Source organism: Chelonia mydas, chromosome 1 (genome assembly GCF_015237465.2).
Source record: "Chelonia mydas isolate rCheMyd1 chromosome 1, rCheMyd1.pri.v2, whole genome shotgun sequence".
In the NCBI taxonomy this organism is placed as follows: Eukaryota; Metazoa; Chordata; order Testudines; family Cheloniidae; genus Chelonia; species Chelonia mydas.
This window is the reverse complement of record NC_057849.1, coordinates 295,612,650-295,633,660: the sequence shown is the minus strand read 5'-3', so window position 1 is coordinate 295,633,660 and position 21,011 is coordinate 295,612,650. Positions and strand designations below refer to the sequence as shown.

Sequence of the window (21,011 nt, the reverse complement as noted above, 5' to 3'; positions counted from 1 at the left end):
ATAGAGAGCTATATGGTTCAGAAATTACCTGTCAAGCTGCCTGTCCTAGATGCACATTCAGTGCTAGCAGATGGGTGCTAGGAGACAGAACAGGTCTGAATGCACTCTGCACAAATATATGCAGAATTCAAAAATGGCTCAAATTTACCCATTATGTCTGTTTCGATAGGGTGCAAATTCACTGCACACCTGTCTGTGCACCAGGTGACTTGATAGAGAAACTAGTCCTATGTGGTTGTTTTGTATTATATATAAATGGGAGCTATAATGAAGCCACCATTCTCCTTATACTGGAACATTACCATAGTGCCTGAGCACTTGTGACCCAAGATGTTATTTGAATCTTCAGCAGATGTCCAGAGTTGCAAGGGCAATGTATAAAGACACTGTGACATTTAACTCCCCAGGACTGACACATTTTTATAAAGTGTTTAATTAAAGCTGACAGCAGACTTTAGTGACTTTCTGATGCCTCTCAAGGTTTCTCAAATATGTCCCCCAAATATTTCCAGAACTATTCATGCTTCAATTTCAATATCACACATTCAAATCTAATTATAGGATTCTCCTTTCCAATAATATCACAATTTGTCATCACTCTTGTAGAAATCTGCTAGTTGGCAATCCAAAATTAGAGAACAGAAAGCAGTTTTTGTAGACAAAAAAGAAGTATATAAAATAGCTCTACATATCTTTTTTATAGTAGCAATAGTTATATGAATTCATTTGTCTTTTATAGCGCAATGTAACTGTTAAAAGTCAGGCTTGCACAACACTGGAATTCTTGTAATGCAGTGTATGCTACAATATTTAAGAAAAATATATTTATACTGTGAAGGACCATTTTTCAACTCACTCCACTCCTCAGATAACAAAGGATAGGGATAAAATATTCCCAAAAAATTTGAATGTAATTAATGTGTCAAAGCAACAAAAAGAAGTTTACATTTATAAACAAGTTAGGTTTTCTTCTGGTTCCCTGTCTACCAAATTAATGCTTCCTGTGATCCCAGATTCTTCCTGAGCTGAGATGTTTTTTGACTTCTTTTTGGCACAATATGGAATGTGGCCACAAAAATACATGTAAATCCATGGATTGGCACAACTATTCAAATTACCCAGGAGCATGATGATGGTAAATGCTGCACCTAGAATGAAAGAATTGGAGAGAAACCAGTGTAAATAATGATAGGTTTCAGAGTAACAACCGTGTTAGTCTGTATTCACAAAAAGAAAAGGAGTACTTGTGGCACCTTAGAGACAAACCAATTTATTTGAGCATAAGCTTTCATGAGCTACAGCTCACTTCATCGGATGCATACTGTGGAAAATACAGAAGATGTTTTTATACACACAGACCATGAAACACTCTAGAAAGTAGTAATGTTCTTATGAATTGATGCTCTTTGATGTACTTGTTGTTAAATCAATTGACTTAACTGTTGTAGGATCAGTTTAGCATTTTGCAATAGAGAAAAAGTTAAAATAACATTAGGAGAGTTCAGTTTATTCAATGGTTATAAAAAATTGTAATTCTGTGGCTATCTACAGTATATAATACATTGTAGCTGCATATGCATACGATGTATTTCAGAGGTCGATATTTTTGTATAACTCTTCTTACCCCATATAAATCTAAATGTTAATGTAGTTGCTTGTTATCCTAATCTATGTAAATACTGTACCATCTCAGAAATGCATACCTGTAGAAAGAATTTTTAAAACAAGGATCAGAATGTGAGATCTTTTCAGAAGACAAGATTATAGTCTAATTTTATAAATTTATAGCATAATGTTGTCTGATTTCTATCCGTATTTGATCTTTCAACAGCTAAACATTAGAAATGAAGTTGATAGGGAGTTTGTTTTAACAAAAGTGTAGCAATATAATTTTGAAAATATTAAAATTGTGTACAGCATTTTATTCTTTTGTCTTTTAGTTTGTTTTCATTACAAATATCAACCCTTACACAATTTGTAATTGTTCCATAGTTCACTGAAGATACTTCACTGCTAATAACATTTTAATATTCAAAAACACTTCAGAGGTTTTATAGTGTTGCTGTTAGAAATAGTAAACCAGAAATATTTATTTTATTAATTTGAATAATTATTTTATTAATTAAAGTTAAAATGCTATATTGCTTTTAATTTCCCTAATATACAAAAAAGTAACTCCATAATCTCTAAAATCGCTAAATGTATATATTGATCTCTTGCTAGTACAGATAAAAGTTATAACATTTTGACTGTTTTGTTTACTAATAATTAAATGCTAATTAATCTTAGTTAGCCTTCCATGCAGAAAAAAAGCCTTATTGAAAGCATATGTTTGTACATGTGTACACACACACACACACACATTAAATAACCCCCAAGATTATTTTTGATTATGCAGTGTCATACGTTACCAGCTATTGTACATCATTAGGGCCCTAACAAATTCATGGCCATGAAAAACGCCTCATGGACTGTGAAATCTGGTCTCCCCTCATGAAATCTGGTCTTTTGTGTGCTTTTACCCTATACTATACAGATTTCATGGGGAGAGACCAGCGTTTCTCAAACTGGGTGTCCTGACCCAAAAGGTGTGTGGGGGGGGGTGTCGCAAGCTTATTTTAAGGGGGTTGCAGTATTGCCACCCGTACTTCTGCACTGCCTTCAGAGCTGGGCGGCCGGAAAGCAGCAGTTGCTCTGAAGGCAGCTGTGCAAAAATCAGGGTGGCAACACCGTAGCATGCCGTCCTTACTTCTGTACTGGTGCTGGTGGTGGTTCTACCTTCAGAGCTGGGCTCATGGCCAGCAGCCGCCGCTCTCCAGCCACCCAGTTCTGAAGGCAGCACTGCCACCAGCAGCAGCACAGATGTAAGGGTAGCAGAACTGCAATGCCCCTTCAATAACCTTGCAACCCCCACCCCCCCCCCCCCGCACCACACAACTCCTTTTTCAGTCAGGACCTAAGTTCCCTGTAAGCTACGTGACCGCACAGTGGCCTATTTAGCGATGTGCAGGCGCTCAGGGAACCCGTGCAGCTGACATGCCGCAGCCAGGGGATAAGCGTGTCATAGGCACCAACTTCCCCTCTAGTCTGGGGGGTGCTCAACCCTAACCCTAACCCAGACCCTGCCCCCACCTCACCCCTTCGCCCCTTCCTGCTCCTGCTCTGCCCCCGTCCCACCTCTTCCCCACCTCCTCCCCCTTCCTCCCGGAGCTTCCTACATGCTGCGAAACAGCTGTTCACGGCAGGCGGGCGGGAGGCACTGGGAGGGAGGAAGAGGAGTTGGTCAGTGGGGCCGCCAGCAGGTGAGAGGCGCTCGGGGGTGGGGGAAGCTTGGCTGCTGGTGGGTGCTGTTCACACCCACTAATTTTTCTCTGTGGGTGCTCCAGCCGTGGAGCCCCAGCCCAGACCTGCTGCGGCTGGGGGAGGGGCACCTATGCCATGGCTCCAGCCCCAGAGCTGCTGCGGCGTAGAGAGACACCTCTCCCCCCTAGCCCAGATGCTGCTGCAAGGAGAGCTGGTGGGAGTCCTCTCTCTCCCTGCCATTGCCCCAGAGCCCCCTCCTGCACCCCAAACCCCTCATCCCTGACCCCACCACAGAGCCCGCACCCCCAGCCAGAGCCCTCACCCCCCAACACACCCTAACCCTCTGTCCCAGTCCTGAGCCCCCTCCCACACTCCGAAACCCTGGGCCCCACCCACACCACATGAATTTTGTTTTGTGCACCAATATGGAGGTGATGTGTCACACATCACCTCCATATTGGTGCACATAACAAAATTCATTCCACACATGTGTGGGAAAAATTAGAGGGAACACTGGTCAGGACCCCTACAATTACAACACCAGGAAATTTCAGATTTTAATATCTGAAATAATGAAATGTACTATTTTTAAAATCCTATGACTGTGAAATTGACCAAAATGGACCCTGAATTTGGCAGGGCCCTATACATCATTAATACAGTATGCAAACAAACTCGTCCTTCAAATTTAATCATACATAAAATGATTACACATAGTTTAACCTAAATAATATGTATATATAAAGAGGAAATGTAGCAATGTGGTAGTCTACTATAGTTATTGATAAGAAAAAGAAGTATCTTACCTTCAGTAACACCACTGGGGTACCATACAGACCACAACTGTACAATGAAGAAAGGTGCCCAACACAGGACATATGCAATAACTGTCACCACTGTCATTTTTACAGTCTTGATCATAGCCTTTGAAATACAGTTAATACTGCTTGCTTGGCATGGCAGGACTTGCTTCTGATTTATTGCTTCAAATTCATTCCTTTTTTTCACCTGTATGTTCATTTGTATTATTTTGCAGATCTTAACCTGGCAAATAGTAAGGATAGCTGTGGGAATGAAGAAAATAGCTACAAAAATCCAAGTCACATATGCCTTTAAGCCCCAAGGTTGGATGAACTCACCCCAGCATTCAAAAATATCTGGAGATATTTCAGTCTTAGAAAAGATAAATACTTGTGGAAGACTAAAAATCAGTGATATAGACCAGCTGGTGCAAATGGCAGCATTCCAAAGAGCCCTTTTCTTTTGGAAAGTGACCAAGGGATAGCATACTGCTTGATATCTGTCCACTGTCATAACCACTATCATATAAGTAGAGGCAAACATGCCCAACAACTGCAAATATTTGATAGTTCTGCACAATGCATCTGGCCCTATGAAAACGTCTGTAATATCCCATATTAGTTGGGGAAGGACTTGAAAAAATGCTACCACTAAGTCCGCTATGCTCAGGTGAAGCATGAATACATACATCCTAGACAACTTCTTTCTCCTCCTCCACAATACCAGTATGAGAATAAAATTGCCCACAGATGCTGTCATAAATATTACTCCCAACACAGCAATCTCTAGCTGAGCTAATTGCTCATCTCTTTCTGATCTTCCAACTGGATCTGACTTATTTGTCAAATTCAGGACAAGCTGAGGAAAAAGATTTTCAGTCTGATATTCATTAGCTTGCACAGGAACTGAAAAATTCTTCATCGTGCACAGAAGCCACTTACAGTAGTTGTTACTCACGACTCAGGTTGATAGCTCTGAAGTATGGGCTAGTAAATATATCAGCACGGGTTCAGGTTTCAGTGTGTCTTGAAACAAAGCTCCATGCATGAACGAACCTGACGCAGCAAACCTGCATCTTGATAGACTTCTCTCTCTTGCTAGAGTGAAAAAAAGGCTTTATATAGTCTTCAAATAGAGTCTTATGTAACTTCATAATCATTTGGTAGGCTGTAGTTATCTTAGCCAATAGGAAAACGACTAATATAATTGGGATAAATATATAAATAAAATGAGAATCACAGAAACTTGAAATAATCAAATCACTTATTTCAGTGTGGCCAAAATCATACTTACATATTTTTATCCATGAGAGATTTTCCAAATATAAATGTTATGTGAACCAGAACTGTATTCCTCAGTTTAGTAACTAGTAAATATTTACATGTGGATGGAAAAGTTAGGTCCTTGAGTCTGGCTGCAACCACCTTGGATCCCTGAGACAAAGACCATATCCTAAAAGCTGCAAACACAGAGAGAGAGATTTTTTTCCATTAATTTTTCTGTTTTCAGATCTCAATCAGCTGATCTAGAAAAGAAGAGACTTAAATGATCCTTTATTGCAAGAAGACTGGATTCTTTTCTAAGCAAAAAGAAAAATAACACATGGAATACATTACATCTATTGGGACTGCAAGCCTGCTGATATTTTAATGAGAGGGGATGGGAGGGAGGGCAGGAACATTCTGTGGAAAATCCAGCTGCTGAAGAGATATGAATGATATAGCAGTCTATAAGACCACTTCTAAACTCCAGTCCTACAACCTGTATAGTTGTTTAAATGTTTTAAAGTAAACTGTCTAATATTTTTCTTTTCTCTACGTGGAGTAAATTATTTTGATGATTTGAGGAAGCTTGTCTAAGTATAGCTTATGAATTCTGTTTCAGATTGCAAACTCGATTTTGAAAGTCTGGCTTGCTGCCTTTTTTGTTGTCTTTATGCCTCCATCATGGACTAAATTCTAAGGGGTGGTGGCACATGGCTAACAAAGACTTAATCTACACTAGCAACTTATATTGGTATAACTATGTTGCTCAGGGGTATGGATTTTCCACACCCCTAAGTGACACAGTTATACCAACCTAACTCCTGGTGTTGCCAAAGCTGTGTTGATGGGAGGGCTTTTCTCGTCGGCATAGTTACTATCTCTCGGAGAGGTGGAGTACCTATACCGATGGGAGAAGCCCTCCCTGTCAATGTAGGTAACTTCTACTCAATGCAGCTGCTCCCCTGTGACCCTTTTAAGTGTAGACAAGCCCAAAGGAAAGTTGTTAAATGTTGATTGTCCATTTAAATGGACAAAGAGATGGATACTGCCCAGGGCAAACCAGTTTTTCAAGTCCGAAGTCCACAAGATTTGGCAACTAAGAGTTTGTTTTCATGTACAACTCTACAGCAGCACAGCTGCACTGGGGTAGCTGTGCCCTTGTGGCATTTTAGTGAAGACGTTATTATGTTGACCAAAGAGCTTCTCCCATTGGCGTAGTTAATCCACCTCCCCGAGAGATGGTAGCTATGTTGATGGGAAAAGTTCTCCCGTGAATGTAGTGCTGTCTACACAGTGGGTTAGGTCGGTAACACTATGTCACTCAGGGGTGTAGAATTTTCACACCTCTGAGCAATGTAGATATACCTGTGATGGGATCCCCAGGGTACAACCTGGAACTGTGGGACCACTGTGCCCCCTTAACTCTCCAGCCTGGGCTGCCTTTCACAATGCTCTGCTAGTGACAAGGAGCAAACCTCTTGAACAATGCAAGCTCATTAATTAGTTCACCACTTCATCAAATGATAGTGCACAGGAACCAGCCTTTGTAAGCTGAGCAAATTCCCCGAGCACATTAGTCAAACTCACTGGTAAGGATAAAATATTAAAATAAGTTTACTAACTACAGAAAGATAGATTTTAAGTGATTATAAGCGGTAGGCATAAAGGTCAGAGATAGTTACCTTAAGAAAATAAAAAGTAAACACACATTCTAAATCCTAAACTTTTAGGCTAAGCAAGAGTTGAATCAAACAGCTTTTCTCACCCTAACAGATGTTACAGGCAGCTCACAGCTCTTAATACACAGGATAAATTTCCTTCTCAGCCTGGGACCAATCGCCTCAGTTTTCAAAGTCTTTGTCTTCCCAGCGTTCTTGTTGCCATCAGTGTAGGTGGAGGAGGAGACAGGTGATCTCATGGTGCCACTGTCCCTTATTTTATACTCTCAATTCATGTCCCAGGGAAGATACTGGCCCAGGCATGTCCTGGTGGGCCTTGCTGAGTCACAGAGTTGAGCAATCCCCATTATGTGGTGCTTGCGCAACTGAGTCATACAGTTGAGCAATCCTCATTGTGTGGTGCTTGCACAACTGTCTCTTACAGAAGTGTAAATCTCTTGTTTACAATTCTCTGGCTCGTCAATGGCTCATGATGGTTGCTTAGTGCCCATTTGGGTGTGGGTCACCACCTTTGTTGTCATTGGAGAGCTAACTGTGGGCATGTCCCAGACACACAACATATTTCAAAAACAACCATATAGCAAAATCTCATAATTTCATACACCATAACAATATATGTATTTTGACAGGACAAGGAGTTTCAGCAGATCATGACAATTCATATGGTACCTTACAAGGCATGTTTTGTATGAAACATCACAACCATATACAAATGAGGAATATGGGGTTTACAGGATGCTATTTTGAGGTACAGCATGTCACAATACCAATATAGGTCTGTAGTGTAGACCGGGCCTAAGCAACAGATCACCTAGTAAGGCTGATCAGTGAGTCACCTGACAAAGGGGGGGGCAGGAAATTATAAAAGAGAGTCTCTCACTGGGCACTTTGGAGAGAGCGGGAGGAGAGACCAGAGAGACTCCATGTTCTTGAGGAGAAGTCATATTCAGGAGGACAGGAAGTATCCTGGATTACGTAGTGACCTGAACCCAAAGAAAATTCAGAGTGGTGCAGAAACTGAGGTAGAGAAATGCATACAGGTATGTTTATTATTCTGTTTAGACCTGTATATTTCTTGTGCTAGCTAATGTAAAGAGTGATTGGTTTTGAGACCCCTTAAAAAGTCTGTGTATTTATTTGCTTTCAACTATAGCATGTCTCTAAAGAAGTGAACTGTAAATCTAGAGTGCCTAAAAGATTGGAGCTCTGAGAAAGGTCATGCTTAAGCTCCTAGAGCGTCAGTACTGCACCTGGGGGCCCAGGGCAGATATGCTGTGAGGACCCATTTCTGTGAAGGGGTAACAGAGAGAGCCTGTGTCCAGTCAATGTGCCAGAGAGGTAAATTAGAAAGAATGTTGCAGTTTGTGGAGACCAAGGGAAGCCTAAGAGAATGCAGGCTCAGCTTGTGAGGCCCAAATACAGCAGCTATGGTGAGCTCTGCCAGGGCTTTGTGTGACAGCAGTACTAAGACTGTGATATTTTCCCCCAGTTTCTCTGTTTGGTATGAATTTTGCATATAGTTAGTGACAAAAGGGAATAATAATACATTTATTATCATCTCATCTCCCCAGTCTTTCTTCTCAGTCCCAAAAGACATACGTGGATTTACAAGAAAACTGAACATGAATAGAAACATACATCTTGCCATGGTGTTAGGGTATGCATGTTCTTGTGACTGAAGTATGGAACTGGGAGTCAGGAGTCCTTGTGGAGAAGTACCCGACAAGGGGACACAGGTGTGACTGAGCCCACCTCGCTTAAAGGCCCTGCTCATTATGTGACAGACAGACTCTGCTACCTTTGCCTGACTCTGAAAGTTGTCCTACTGCTATGAAGTTTTACTTCACCTCAGGTATAATTTATTTTGGTACACTTTATTTGTATTTCCTTATGTGGTGTGTGTCAATTAACCTCTGAAGTCTTTTACCCAATGCACAGGAGGAGTTCAGATGAATTAACTAATGGTGAGACGTTAAAGTACATTAAATTTCCGTGTGGACACGCTCATTCAAAAGTAAAGTAGCTTTACTTTATTGTACCTTCTTCCCGTTTACTTCTGAATGAAAATGTCCACATGAGGGTTTTATGCACTTTAACTTATGCATATTAACTTCACACCCTTAGTTAATTGGTCTTAACTTCCCTGAGTGAACCCATGTACACAAATCTTCTCTCTATCCTACTCCAGTGGAATCACATTGGGGTACTCTTCTGAAATTATAGATTCAGTCTTTGAGGATAACTTTGAAAGTCTCTCTCTCTTTGTCACTCCTTAGATGTTTCTTATGAATAAACTTGAGTTTGGTTCTGGACCCTGACTGTAACATATGCACCACTTCATTTATTAAGCACAATTCTGCACAGCTCCTGTCCAGTGTTTTATTCAGTACAGGCCTTCTAGCTTCATTATGCTGGGTTTGCAGTGTTAAAGCAGGTCATGGCTTTTAAAAGTCTTAGTCATATAGTTTCCTCGGTTTATAAGACGACCTTTTCAAATGTTCCCTGGAGACATATCACACACCGAGGTGTAGGGGGTTCAACACAGTGGTCAGAGCAGGAGTCAGGTCTCATGGTCAGAGCAGAGCCAGAAGGTAGAACCAGAGTCATAGTCAGGAGACAAGGCAGTGGTCGGAGCCAGGGAGTTTGGAGGAAGGCAGAGACTAGGGCTGGAGTGGGAACAGGCGAAGGTTGGAGCAAGGACTGGTACAGGAAGCAGGTCTGGCACAGCGGGGGGAGTAGAATGCATTGAGAAGCCACTGTGCTGCTATTGCTACAAAGCTTAAATGATGGTCTGCTGGCTGTTCTGTCCAGTCACTTAGTGAGCGCTTATTGAGCCCAGCAGAGCTCACTGGATTGCCAGGCCACCGCACCTGGAGCCATCGCCTCCGAAAGGCCATCGGCCCTGGCTTTTCAGGGTATCTTCAGTGAAATTCCTGCAGGAAGCTGGGAGTGAACATTTTCTTCTAGTTCCCAGAATCACTCCTCTGGACCATACATCTTCCTGGCTATCAGACACTGCAGCTTCCCCCAACCTGTTGAGAATCAAGGACCTGATGGACTTCATGTTCCTCCTGCCTTTGGACTTTTACTTAGGGTGGAGGAGAGTCAACCCCATCAGGGAAGGGGTTGTCAATGAAGAGCTTGAGGAGGGAAACATACGAGATAGGGTAACTCTTAGAGATTCTGGGAGTTGAACCTTGAAGGACACTGGATTTATTTGTTTGATGATCTGAAAAGGATTCAGGTATTGGTGGTTGAGCTTGGCAGAAGAACAGTCCATTCTCAAGTTCTGCTCAAAAGCCAGACTTTATCTCCTACAGCAAGTCAGGAGTGGCTTGTCACATTTGGTTGGCATTATGCTTATAAATAAAAATTAAGAATAGTTTAAATTAGAAAATACAATAATGGCAGCTGAAGGGTTATGTAATGTAATGGGAAATTCTATAGGAATCTATGAAAGCCCATAGAAATTAATAGGAATCATGCAATCAAGGCACGGTATTGCATCACTTCCTGTGGGCAATGATTCAGCAAAATCCCGTAGAAATACATTGTAGCCCATAGAAACAATAGGGACTTCAAGTCAGGAAGAAGCTAGGGTTCATCTAAAGGTCAGCTGAAAAACCCCATAGGAATGCATTGAGCCCATAGAAGTATATGGGAGGAGGAGGAGCTTTCTGTATACGTGACCAATTAGCATATGCTAATCTCTGAAAGCTGGTTGGCTAAACTTGAGTGTCACATCAGTACACATGACATAAATTAGCATATGCAAATCCCCAAAAGCTGATTCGCTGAGTTATAATAATAATTTAACTAATGAGCTGAAATCATATATAAAGGTGACAACCACCAGACTAAAACCTTGTAGAGACAGGGACCTGAAGGAAAATGGAACGCTGCAGGACACCTGGAAGGAAGAAGATGCTTATGGAGCTGCGGCAACCACACCAACGGACCACAGCTGGGGAAGAAAGCTACCTATTGCCTTACAGCACCAGAAGGAGCTAGCTACACATGATCACAAGCATCAACAGCGCTCACTAGCGGCCAGCGATCTCAAGGCAGATACTATGGAAGCAACATCACAAGCCACAAGTAACGTTTTTTGTAAGTAGCTAACGGCCCTGCTACCCTAGCATCTTTAGCAGCACCGCAGCCCACACTCGCTATCATTGTTCTTAAGCAGCTCTTACCGCAACAGCAGCAATCCACCCAGGGTTCTGAGGTTGCCCTGGCAATGGCCGTTTCTGCCACTCCACCTGCAGGAAGCCACCACAGCAGCTACCATAACAGCTACCAATGGCTTCCGTATCAGTCATCTGACGAGAAACTTCACCTCAGCAGGAGCAAGCAGCCACCCAATGCAGCCACTATCACCTGCAATCCACCATCTCCGAACTGTGATCTCTAGCTACTGACAGAACAGAAGGACCCTTGTAAGATGACTCAGAGGGACTTTTTAAGAAGGCTTCTATAAGTTTAATTGTCTTTTATCTCAACATGGCGTATGGGTGCGAAGTGTAAATAAAGCTTTGGATGTTCGTGGTCTGAGTGACATCTTTCCCCTACCTATCTAATAATCGCCTGATCAGCACTTGTTAGTTGGTTAGCGTTAAGTATTTAGTATCAAATGTTTAACTGATATAATGTCACATGTTTAATTGTTACATTGGCATAAGGCATAGAGTGTTAACAATATAACAGTATAATCATTTACTTATGTGCCTTCAAGTTAAACTGAAATGGTTACTGCAATGTTGTGTTTTTATTTGCCACGCCACTTCATTCCCTTTTAAACTGTAACCGTGTCTTACCTATCTCTACTCTTTTACTGTAACCACTCACTTCTAAATAAATATTATTTTTGTTTTTGAAAGATTTACTGCTTGACTGTCTATTCTTAATCAGAGAGCTGTATCCATGTCCTTTCAAGGGAAAGTTAGCTAGTCGCAACTTAGAATATCAGGGTTGGAAGGGACCTCAGGAGATCATCTAGTCCAACCCCCTGCTCAAAGCAGGACCAATCCCCAATTTGTGCCCCAGATCCCTAAATGGCCCCCTCAAGGATTGAACTCACAACCCTGGGTTTAGCAGGCCAATGCTCAAACCACTGAGCTATCGCTCCCCCCAGACTTTCCCTGGAACCTCCTTTAGGGAGGGCCACAACCTTAATTACCGGAATAGATAAATTTAAAAATAAAGGTTGTTAATTAAAAACAGCATTTGTAGGCAATATCATTGTCTTAGTACAATTGGTTTCAAATCTTCTGGTAACAAGCTTTCTGGTAGGTCTGGATTAAATTAGGTGAAAATTGAAATTTGATAGAAGGGAATCTTTTAAGTTGAAGAGTGGGTCAAGTTGTACACAAACTTGGCCAACACACTTTTCAGCTGACTTTTTTCGGCAGCTCTATGCTAATTATTTTTGGGAGGGCGGGGGGAGATTTGCACTTATTTCTTAACTTAGTACATTTTGCCTGCAATGCTGTACTCACTAAATACAGTCCTTGAACAGTGGCTTCTTTTTACTTTGTAATTATACAAATAAGTAACAGACATTGTTTTCCCCCTGACCTTTCAGGAATCATTCCTGTTTAGTTTGTTTCCTCCTCGTGCTTTTTGCAATCATCCTTCAAGGTGGTACATTTCATACTCCTGGGAGAATTCATAACAGTTCTGCACACAATACTTTAAAATCTTACAAAATTCTGCATATCTTATTTGTCAAAATAACACAATATAATCACACCAGTTTCAATTATTTTGGTAATTTATTTCAAAATATCTGTCAGCAGTATGTCTGTAACAATAAAGACAACAAAAAAGATTCAGGAAATGTTTTTTACAAATAGATTCCTTACTAGGCATATTAATAGAGAACTCTGAGTAATAATTCATTTAAACTACAATACAGAACCATATTTCCCACACTCTCAGAAGCAGTGCAAAGGCTTGGGGGAGTCAGGGGCAAGAGAGGGGCTGAGGGAGAGGGAAGTAATTGCTGGGAAGGAGCCTGGGTGTGAACTTAGAGGGTTGTTGTATATGGGTAGGAAAAGTATAGAACAGGTTTTTTTTGTGGGGTGGGGCAGGATTGTTAGGGAGCTTCCCCCATGCAGACCTTGGCTGACACCTTGCTTCTCCCATTCAGTCAGGCACTTCTGCCCCTGTCCCCATGTGTCTCTGTGCCCCCACTCAGCCATCCCCCTACCCCCATGTAGCTCTGCACCCTCCATCCCCCTATGTCCCTACACGCCATCCTGAGACCCCTCCCCTCTGTGGCTCTGCACCTCCACTCCTATTCAGCCCCTGCCTTACTCTGTCCTCCCTAGCTAGCACTTGTGAGCCTCTGTCTGTGACCCCATGTGCCCCACACTGTCTGTCTATCTCCCCATATCCCCCTTCTTCTGACCTGGCCTGACAGGTGCTGTGAGGAAGGCACTGCAGGCTCTTTCTGTTCCCTATGGTAGCTGGGGCTGGCCAGAAGCAGCTGCTCTGTTCTAACATCACAGAACCCTCTGGTGGGCAAAAGGCAGAACTGCATCAAACTTTCCAGCAGAAGCTATTTTCTGCAGGAAAAAAATTAATTATATGTGGCATATGAATTACGCATGCATGCAGTGGCGCAGAATTCCCCCAGGAGTAATTTCATTTGTAAAGTTTTACCCTCCAGAAATAATCCTTCCAAAACTGCTGCCTTGATTTGGTCTTCAATTGCCTTGGTTAAAAACAAAAAAAAACAAGATACTATTTTTCCCACAGTTGCCAATGGGTCCCCTATTTTGAAAATTTCAGTGGCATTCAACAAACCTTTGCTGTGCTCTACCAAGCATTCTGGGTTTGGAGTTTTTTGTTGTTGTTTTATTTTTTTATCTAATACCACTCTCTGGAGTTCCTTTTTCACCTGGTCCCAAATACTTCTGTGGGGAGTCCATAAAGTCTACCCTTAGAGTTAACCCATTTCTCCAGCATAGTACTAACTTCCACATATTGAAACTCCTAAACCCTTCCAATGTAATTTCCCTCAATTCTAGGTTATGACCCTCACATTAAAAGGTGTATACATTACTGTAGCAAAGCGAGACTCACAAGCATGGAACCTCCTGCTGGTCATCTTGGGAATTAGCTCTTCCAGGCCAGAGTGCCCTCTGCAGGCCAGGTTCTCACCTGCCTTAGGGCCCCTCATGTCCCTCCCGGACCCCGGTGCCCCTTACCCTGGGGTTCTGCCCACTGCAGTACCCCACAGTCTGGGTCTCCCTCCCAAGGGAACCCCCAACCCTCAAAACCCACCTTGCCTCAGGGGCTACTACCAGTCATCATCTAGTCCCTGCTCACTGGGGCAGACTTCAGTCCATAATGTCCACTCATCATTGGCAAGGGGGTAGGACCAGCTGCCTCTGCCTATTCCCAGGCTACACCTCTGTAGCCCCAATTCCTTTCCTGGCCTTTAGCAAGGCCTGCAGCCTCAGAGTTTGCCAGGCTGGAGCTCCCCAGCTCCCTTTGCCCTTCCCAATACTGCTCTGCTCTGCTTCAGGTACCTTGCTCCCAAACAGCTAACCCTTCCTACTCCAGGACTAGAGCAAGACTCTTCCAGCTTCTGGCCCACAGCCCTCTTATCAGGGCCAGCTGGGCCCTAATTAAGCTGGCCACAGATGTGGCTGCTTCCCCAATCACCCTAGCTTGGCTGCTTTTAACCCCTGTTTTACTGGATCGGGCAGCCACGCCACTACAATTACATGCTTCCAATTAGTGTATGAGTCATAGCACCATTACATTTGAGTTTCCCTGGGATCTCTTCCACTTGGTTTCCTAAGAACTCAGTTCGACTTCAGCCTCATCACTTAGGTTCCTTTTTTTGGCACACAGCAAAGCTATGCTGACTTGATTAGACTCAAGCACAGGAGGTGAGTATAGGGCACACCACACAACCAAAGTTACACAGAAACCCTCTTTATTTTTTACACATTTACACATCACATTGCATTTACTACATATCACATTACATGGTTTGGGATTGGCTGGGTTACTTCGTAGGAACCAATCCCTGTACAGCATACTTTCTCCATGCATTGTCCATGTACGATTTACTCTTTACCTCATCTTAAATTCCAGGATTATCTTATCCATTTTTATCTTGTTGTGATGAGACATTCACCCCCAATGGGCCTAGAAAGAGTTAATGGGTCTGAGGAGAAGCCAATTAACAAGATAGGCCTCACCTGAGGGAAATTAGCTGGCCTACATAATCCCTGAAAAACGATGGAACCCAGCTGAGAAGGAGCAGGTGGAGCTAGGATGAAGCCAGGAAAGTGGTAGTAGAATGGGGCTGTAGTGAAGGAGGCTATAGCCACTCTCTGGACAGTAGAGAGGGAAAGAAGAGAAATTAGGTGGAGAGGGTCAGGAAGAAAGGCTCAGGGAAAAGACAGCAAGATTTAAGATGGTGTAGGTCTTGGCTGCTGATTGGAGGGTCCCGGAGCTGGAACCTGGCATAGAGAGTGGGCCCAGGTTCCCCTATCAGCTACTGGGGAGGTGGCACACTCTAGGCAGTGAAAGAAGGAGTGCAATCTTGTAGGGAGAGACTTAGATACCCCAGAAGAGGAAAACACACAGTGACTTGGCTGGAGGGCCATGCCAGAAAGACAGAGCATCCTGAGTCAAAGAGAGTGAGAGTGCAGCAGAAGGGGGCTTCAGGTCATGCCAGTGAGCAGCAGAAGGGGGTTTCAGACCTGGAAAGAGTTAATCCGCAGAGCAATCAGGAAGAAATACACCTATGGGTGAGAGGACCCTGTGAGACTTGTCCATTGTCAGTGGTTCCCTGGATAGTTCACCCTTATCTTAGCTACTATAGACATTCTGTTTCCAGCCTGCTAATCCACTTACCTTCCTATTCCTTTCTCCCAAGAAATAAGGCCTCACCCTTGTTCAATTACTCATGTCAAGCCAGGTCTACAAATCTTAGCACATAAAGCCAGGAGCTGTCTTCGGGAATGTCAAGGTAATCCCACAATAGAGGAGGTCTTGCTGCAGCTAGAACCTTGAATCCAGGGAAACACCAATAGGTCTTAGAGACCAACAGATTAGGTCTGCAAAAGGATCACCTGGGAGCAGAGATACAACTAGTGGCCCCACTGAAAAGTGGGAGGATTTAAGGACAGTGGTGAGGGCTTCCTGCTCCACTTCACAGTACTGTTCTTAGTTCCTAGATGGTGCGTAACCATAAAGTCAAATCAAGAGAGGAAAAGGAGCCAGCAAATCTGACACTGGTTGAGTGGTCATGTTGTCTGTAGATGTTCCAAATTCTTGTGATTTGTCCAAACTTGGACAGGGGCACGGGCATTCTCAAGGAGGTGACGCCATTCCTCAAAAGTGACAGTGATGGCCAGGATCTCTTTCTCCCACACATCATAATTTCAGTCTGTGGGAGTCAGTTTCTGAGAAAAGAAGGTGCAGGGATGGAGCAGCTGGCAAGGACCTGTGAATACATAGAGGACTACACCTATCACAAAATCCAAGGCATCGGACTCTACTATTAGGGCCTTTGTTGGGTCCAGATGAGTCAAAATGAGGTCAGAAGAGAATGCCTTTTTCAAGTAGTCAAAAGCCACCTGCGTGTCAGCCCGCTTTTTGAAAAGGGATGTTATATATGTATATATATCAATCATGTTAGAAAAGCCTTTGATGAATTGCTGGTAAAAATTTGCAAACCTGAAGAACTGCTGCACCCTACGTATGTTCAAGGGCACCTTCCACTCAGTGATAGTGGTAGCCTTATGGAGAGTTTCACCGGTAAGATGGCTCAGCTGAGAAACGCCACACTATCCTTGTCAAATTCAAATTTCTTGGATTTCATATAAAGTTGATTTTGGCAAATCCAATCAATAACAGTGCACACATAGTGGTCATGGAGCTCTTGATTCTCAGGAAAAATGAGAATATTATCTAAGTAGATGATCATGAATCGGTTAAGGGTATTTCTGAAGACATTCATAAAATGCTGGAAGATAGTGGCAGCATTTTATAGACCAAACAGCATAACTAGGTATTCAAAATGGCCATATCTGATTTGAAATACCATCCTCCGTTCATCCCCGTGCTGGATTCTGGCCAGGTTGTATGCTCTCTGCAGGTCTAGCTTCATGAAGACCTGGGACAGAGTCTGTCCAGGAGTTTGTTTATGAATTGAAGGGGTATCCATTATGGATGATGATTTTGTTTAGGGCTCAATAAATGACCCAAGATCAGAGAGATTGACCCTTCTTAGCCACAAAGAAGATAGATGCCCCCATTGGAGAAGTTGGAGGGTGGATGAAGATCAGACACAAAGACACTCCCAAAGGACCTTGTCTATGGTGTAAATGTGTCCAAAATGAACTTCTGCTCCTGACTAGAGGTTGATGAGGCAATTGTATCTGCAATGAGGTGGTAAAGTGTCCACCTCCTGTTTGTCAAATACACTGGCATACTCTCAATATTTCACAAGAATTCTGGCCACTGCTGATGAACCTACAGTTTGTGACCCTGGATCATTAGGGGTCTGGAGCACCCTGCGGAGCTTGACTGATCATCAGATGGGACTGGGAAGGCATGCTCATCAGCACTGTGGGGAACAGAAGAGTATAGACTGTGATTGCGAGTTGATTCAGGAGTCATTGGTGATGAGCCAGGGGACACCAGGGATGACTGGCGCATGTAGAGCATGGATAACCCCAACTGCAAAATCTCATGATAACTAATGAGAATGATCTTCGGGAGGCTGTTTGATGCATGATGGGGCCTGAAGAAAGAGGTGACCCACTGATAACCTCGATGATCTCAGGGAAGTCCTTGTAGAGGTTGGGAATCAAATGTCCTTAAACTCCTGGTCAATGATTGGAGGCACCTGCGTCAGCTAATGCTTCTAAGTGGACATCAGGCATGACAGGATGCTGGAAATGAAGAGGAAGACAAAAAGTGGCGATGTGTGGAATAGAAGCTGCCAAGATTCTGGCAGAGAGCTGGCGGTGAGACTTGCTGTGGGGAGGAGTAGGGCATAAGCCCAACCAGAACCCCTTACTGGAGCTGGGCTCTGGAATTTCCCGATCAAGGGGTGGGCCAACCCTTGGTCAGCCAACCTGCTGTAATGTGCATCCCACAGTACAGGCATGATCCGACTATCTCATGATGGCTGTTTTCATCAGCGGAGAGATGGGCTGGACTCAGTCAACTTGCGTCAGTTCAGGGTTTGGTAGGACAACTGAAGTTTGGGAGATGGAGGAGTTCTGACCGATGGGGATCGGGTAGCACAACATGTTTCTTGGGCCCTCCCCATTAATTAGTCATCAATCCTAATGCAAAGATGAATTTACAGCTCCCAAGCCAGGCGGTGGTTCCACCCATGATAGTTCATCTTTGACAGAGTAACTGAGCCTGCCCGGCCTAAAGTGGTTTTACTGAACAGCCTCATTCCAGTGGGTGCTCAAAGCCAGAAAGGGACACTTGTTTCATTTTTTTATAGTAGGTTTCAGAGTAACAGCCGTGTTAGTCTGTATTCGTAAAAAGAAAAGGAGTACTTGTGGCACCTTAGAGACTAACCAATTTATTTGAGCATGAGCTTTCGTGAGCTACAGCTCACTTCATCGGATGCATTCAGTGGAAACTGCAGAAGACATTATATACACACAGAGACCATGAAACAATACCTCCTCCCACCCCCTCTCCTGCTGGTAATAGCTTATCTAAAGTGATCATCAAGTTGGGCCATTTCCAGCACAAATCCAGGTTTTCTCACCCTCAGCCCTCCCCCCCCCCCCCCACACACAAACTCACCCTCCTGCTGGTAATAGCCCATCCAAAGTGACCACTCTCTTCACAATGTGTATGATAATCAAGGTGGGCCATTTCCTGAACAAATCCAGGTTCTCTCATCCCCTCACTCCCCTCCAAAGGTGCCAGTGAGGTTACCTTTAGCTTCTTAACCCTTTACAGGTAAGAGGATTTTTCCTCTGGCCAGGAGGGATTTTAAAGGTGTTTACCCTTCCCTTTATATTTATGACAAGACTCTTAGGAAAATAAGAACTGATCTAATTTTAAATAATCTTCCTAATGATAAAAAATATGTTCTGGGATATTAATATAACTACAGTCATGTAAACACAGCAAGAGTTCCTTCTGAGAGCAGGATAATTGCTAGCAGAGGGATTCTTGTGTATGGGACGTTGGCAAAAAGAGCAAGGACTTAGCAAAATCAAAAGCTGTATAGTTAAAGCACAACCCTTCTAGAAGGGAGGGAGTTATAGCAAAAGAAGTGCTTTAACAATTCAAGCATTTAGTATTTAAGTATAGCTTATTTCCCTTACCTTATAAGAATAAGTTATAAGGCACATTTATACCACTATAGCTGCAGCCATGTTAGAGGTTGTACCAGTATAACTATTTTGATTTAAAAAAAACACAAAAAAACACACCACCATAACTGAAGGAGTTAGGCCTGGTCTACAGTTTTTGTACTGGCATAAGGATTCATTTATAGCTCATACAGCTAGAGCACTGGTGGGGACCGTGTATATAGGTAAAACACCCATATAGTAGTAGCTAGAGCTATGCTGTCTGCATTAAGTAGAAGCAGGCATAATGGCCATGGGTTATTGCATGGAATATACTTAAAAAGCAACATTTAGAACACCTTTAAAATCATGCAACATAGACTGCTGCTGATGCTGGCCTCGAGGCATTAGAAAATGCAGGATGATGAATGTAGGTGACAGTTCCACTCCTTGAACATGATGAATTTTTCTTTTATAGGGGTAGAGCTCATCTGGGCAGGAAACCTGTCTGAGACTATGGAAGAGACTCCCACAGAAACTAAAGGCCATCACAAACATGGGCGGCAGGGGGGACACTCTCTTTAGGGAGGTTAACCCCCAAGCCGTCTGGAGGAGCCCCAGGCCAGCTGAAGCCCTGAACCTTACCCATCCCCATGGCTGGAGGAGCCCTGAGCTGGCCAGAGACCCTGAGTTGCCCCATGGGACAAGAAAAAGCTTTTCCTGAACAACCTGAATTTATATGCACCATGCGGTTCTGGAGCGGCTGAGGAGGCGGTGTGTGCTACTCAGCTTTGTGGGTACATCAGTAAATCTGGCTGGAGTTCAGGGAGATTACTGAAGAATCCAGGAAGATGAGTAGCACACACCGCCTCCTCAGCTGCCCCAGAACCTGCATGGCCCATAATAAAAACGTCCTCCGGCGGAAGCCAGGCCCATGCAAACCGCCAAAACCCACAACCTGGGGTCCAGTGGTGGTGGTTGCACCAGGGGAGGCTTAGCCTCCCCTGGCTTATTATACCCACCACCTACGATCACAAACCTTGCCAAGTTCTGCTCCCCCAGCTGCAAGCACAAGGGCCACTTCTTTGACTGTGCCTTCTCTAACATAAACATACAGCAGCATGTACATTTTAAAAAACAAAAAGACAGCACTACACATACAATTCTCCCCCTGGGGAGAGAATGAAAGAACAAGCCTAACAGTTGTTAGTCACATTGCTTAATGCACTATTTGCAAGTGCTCAGTTACGCTGATAAGGGTGGTATAACAATCTGAATAAAAAGGGCTTTGTGGGAGAGGGCTGATATGTCTCCAACCCACTCACTCAGATTTCTTCTGGAATACTTGGTGAATCTTGCAGCACTAGTTACCTCTTTGTGCCCAGGGACTTCAAGAAGTAGCACTGAGACTCTCCTACACGAGTGTGCATTTTCCAGCGGTTTAAGGTCCTGAGATCGTTTTCCCAAGGAAAATTTCAATTTTTCATTGAAAAAAATGAAAACTGAAAAATGTTAGGTTGAAAAACCAAAATTTTCTATAGAAAATAGAAAAATTCCATAGAAAATTTTGTTTAGTCAAAAAAAAAAAAACCATACAGTTTTTGATAAACATTTTTAACCAGCACTAGATTAGATTCTACTCCCACCTTTGCCATACCATA

At 43.2% G+C, this 21,011-nt stretch overlaps 1 protein-coding gene and 1 long non-coding RNA gene across 2 annotated transcripts; one reads left to right on the top strand and one right to left on the bottom strand.

The window, feature by feature from the left end:
- Positions 1-797: 797 nt before the first annotated feature.
- LOC102931054 (arg8-vasotocin receptor) lies at positions 798-5,025 on the bottom strand. The gene is made up of 2 exons (XM_007052659.3): positions 4,110-5,025; positions 798-1,148 (listed from the first exon to the last, which is right to left on the bottom strand). Exons 1-2 carry the CDS (start codon positions 5,023-5,025, stop codon positions 949-951), a joined length of 1,116 nt encoding a protein of 371 aa, XP_007052721.1. The 3' UTR covers positions 798-948.
- Positions 5,026-7,947: 2,922 nt separating this feature from the next.
- On the top strand, positions 7,948-11,923 carry LOC122466332. Its single transcript, XR_006291752.1, has 3 exons — positions 7,948-8,088; positions 8,620-8,900; positions 10,891-11,923. It is a non-coding gene; the product is annotated as an uncharacterized LOC122466332 (long non-coding RNA).
- Positions 11,924-21,011: the final 9,088 nt, after the last annotated feature.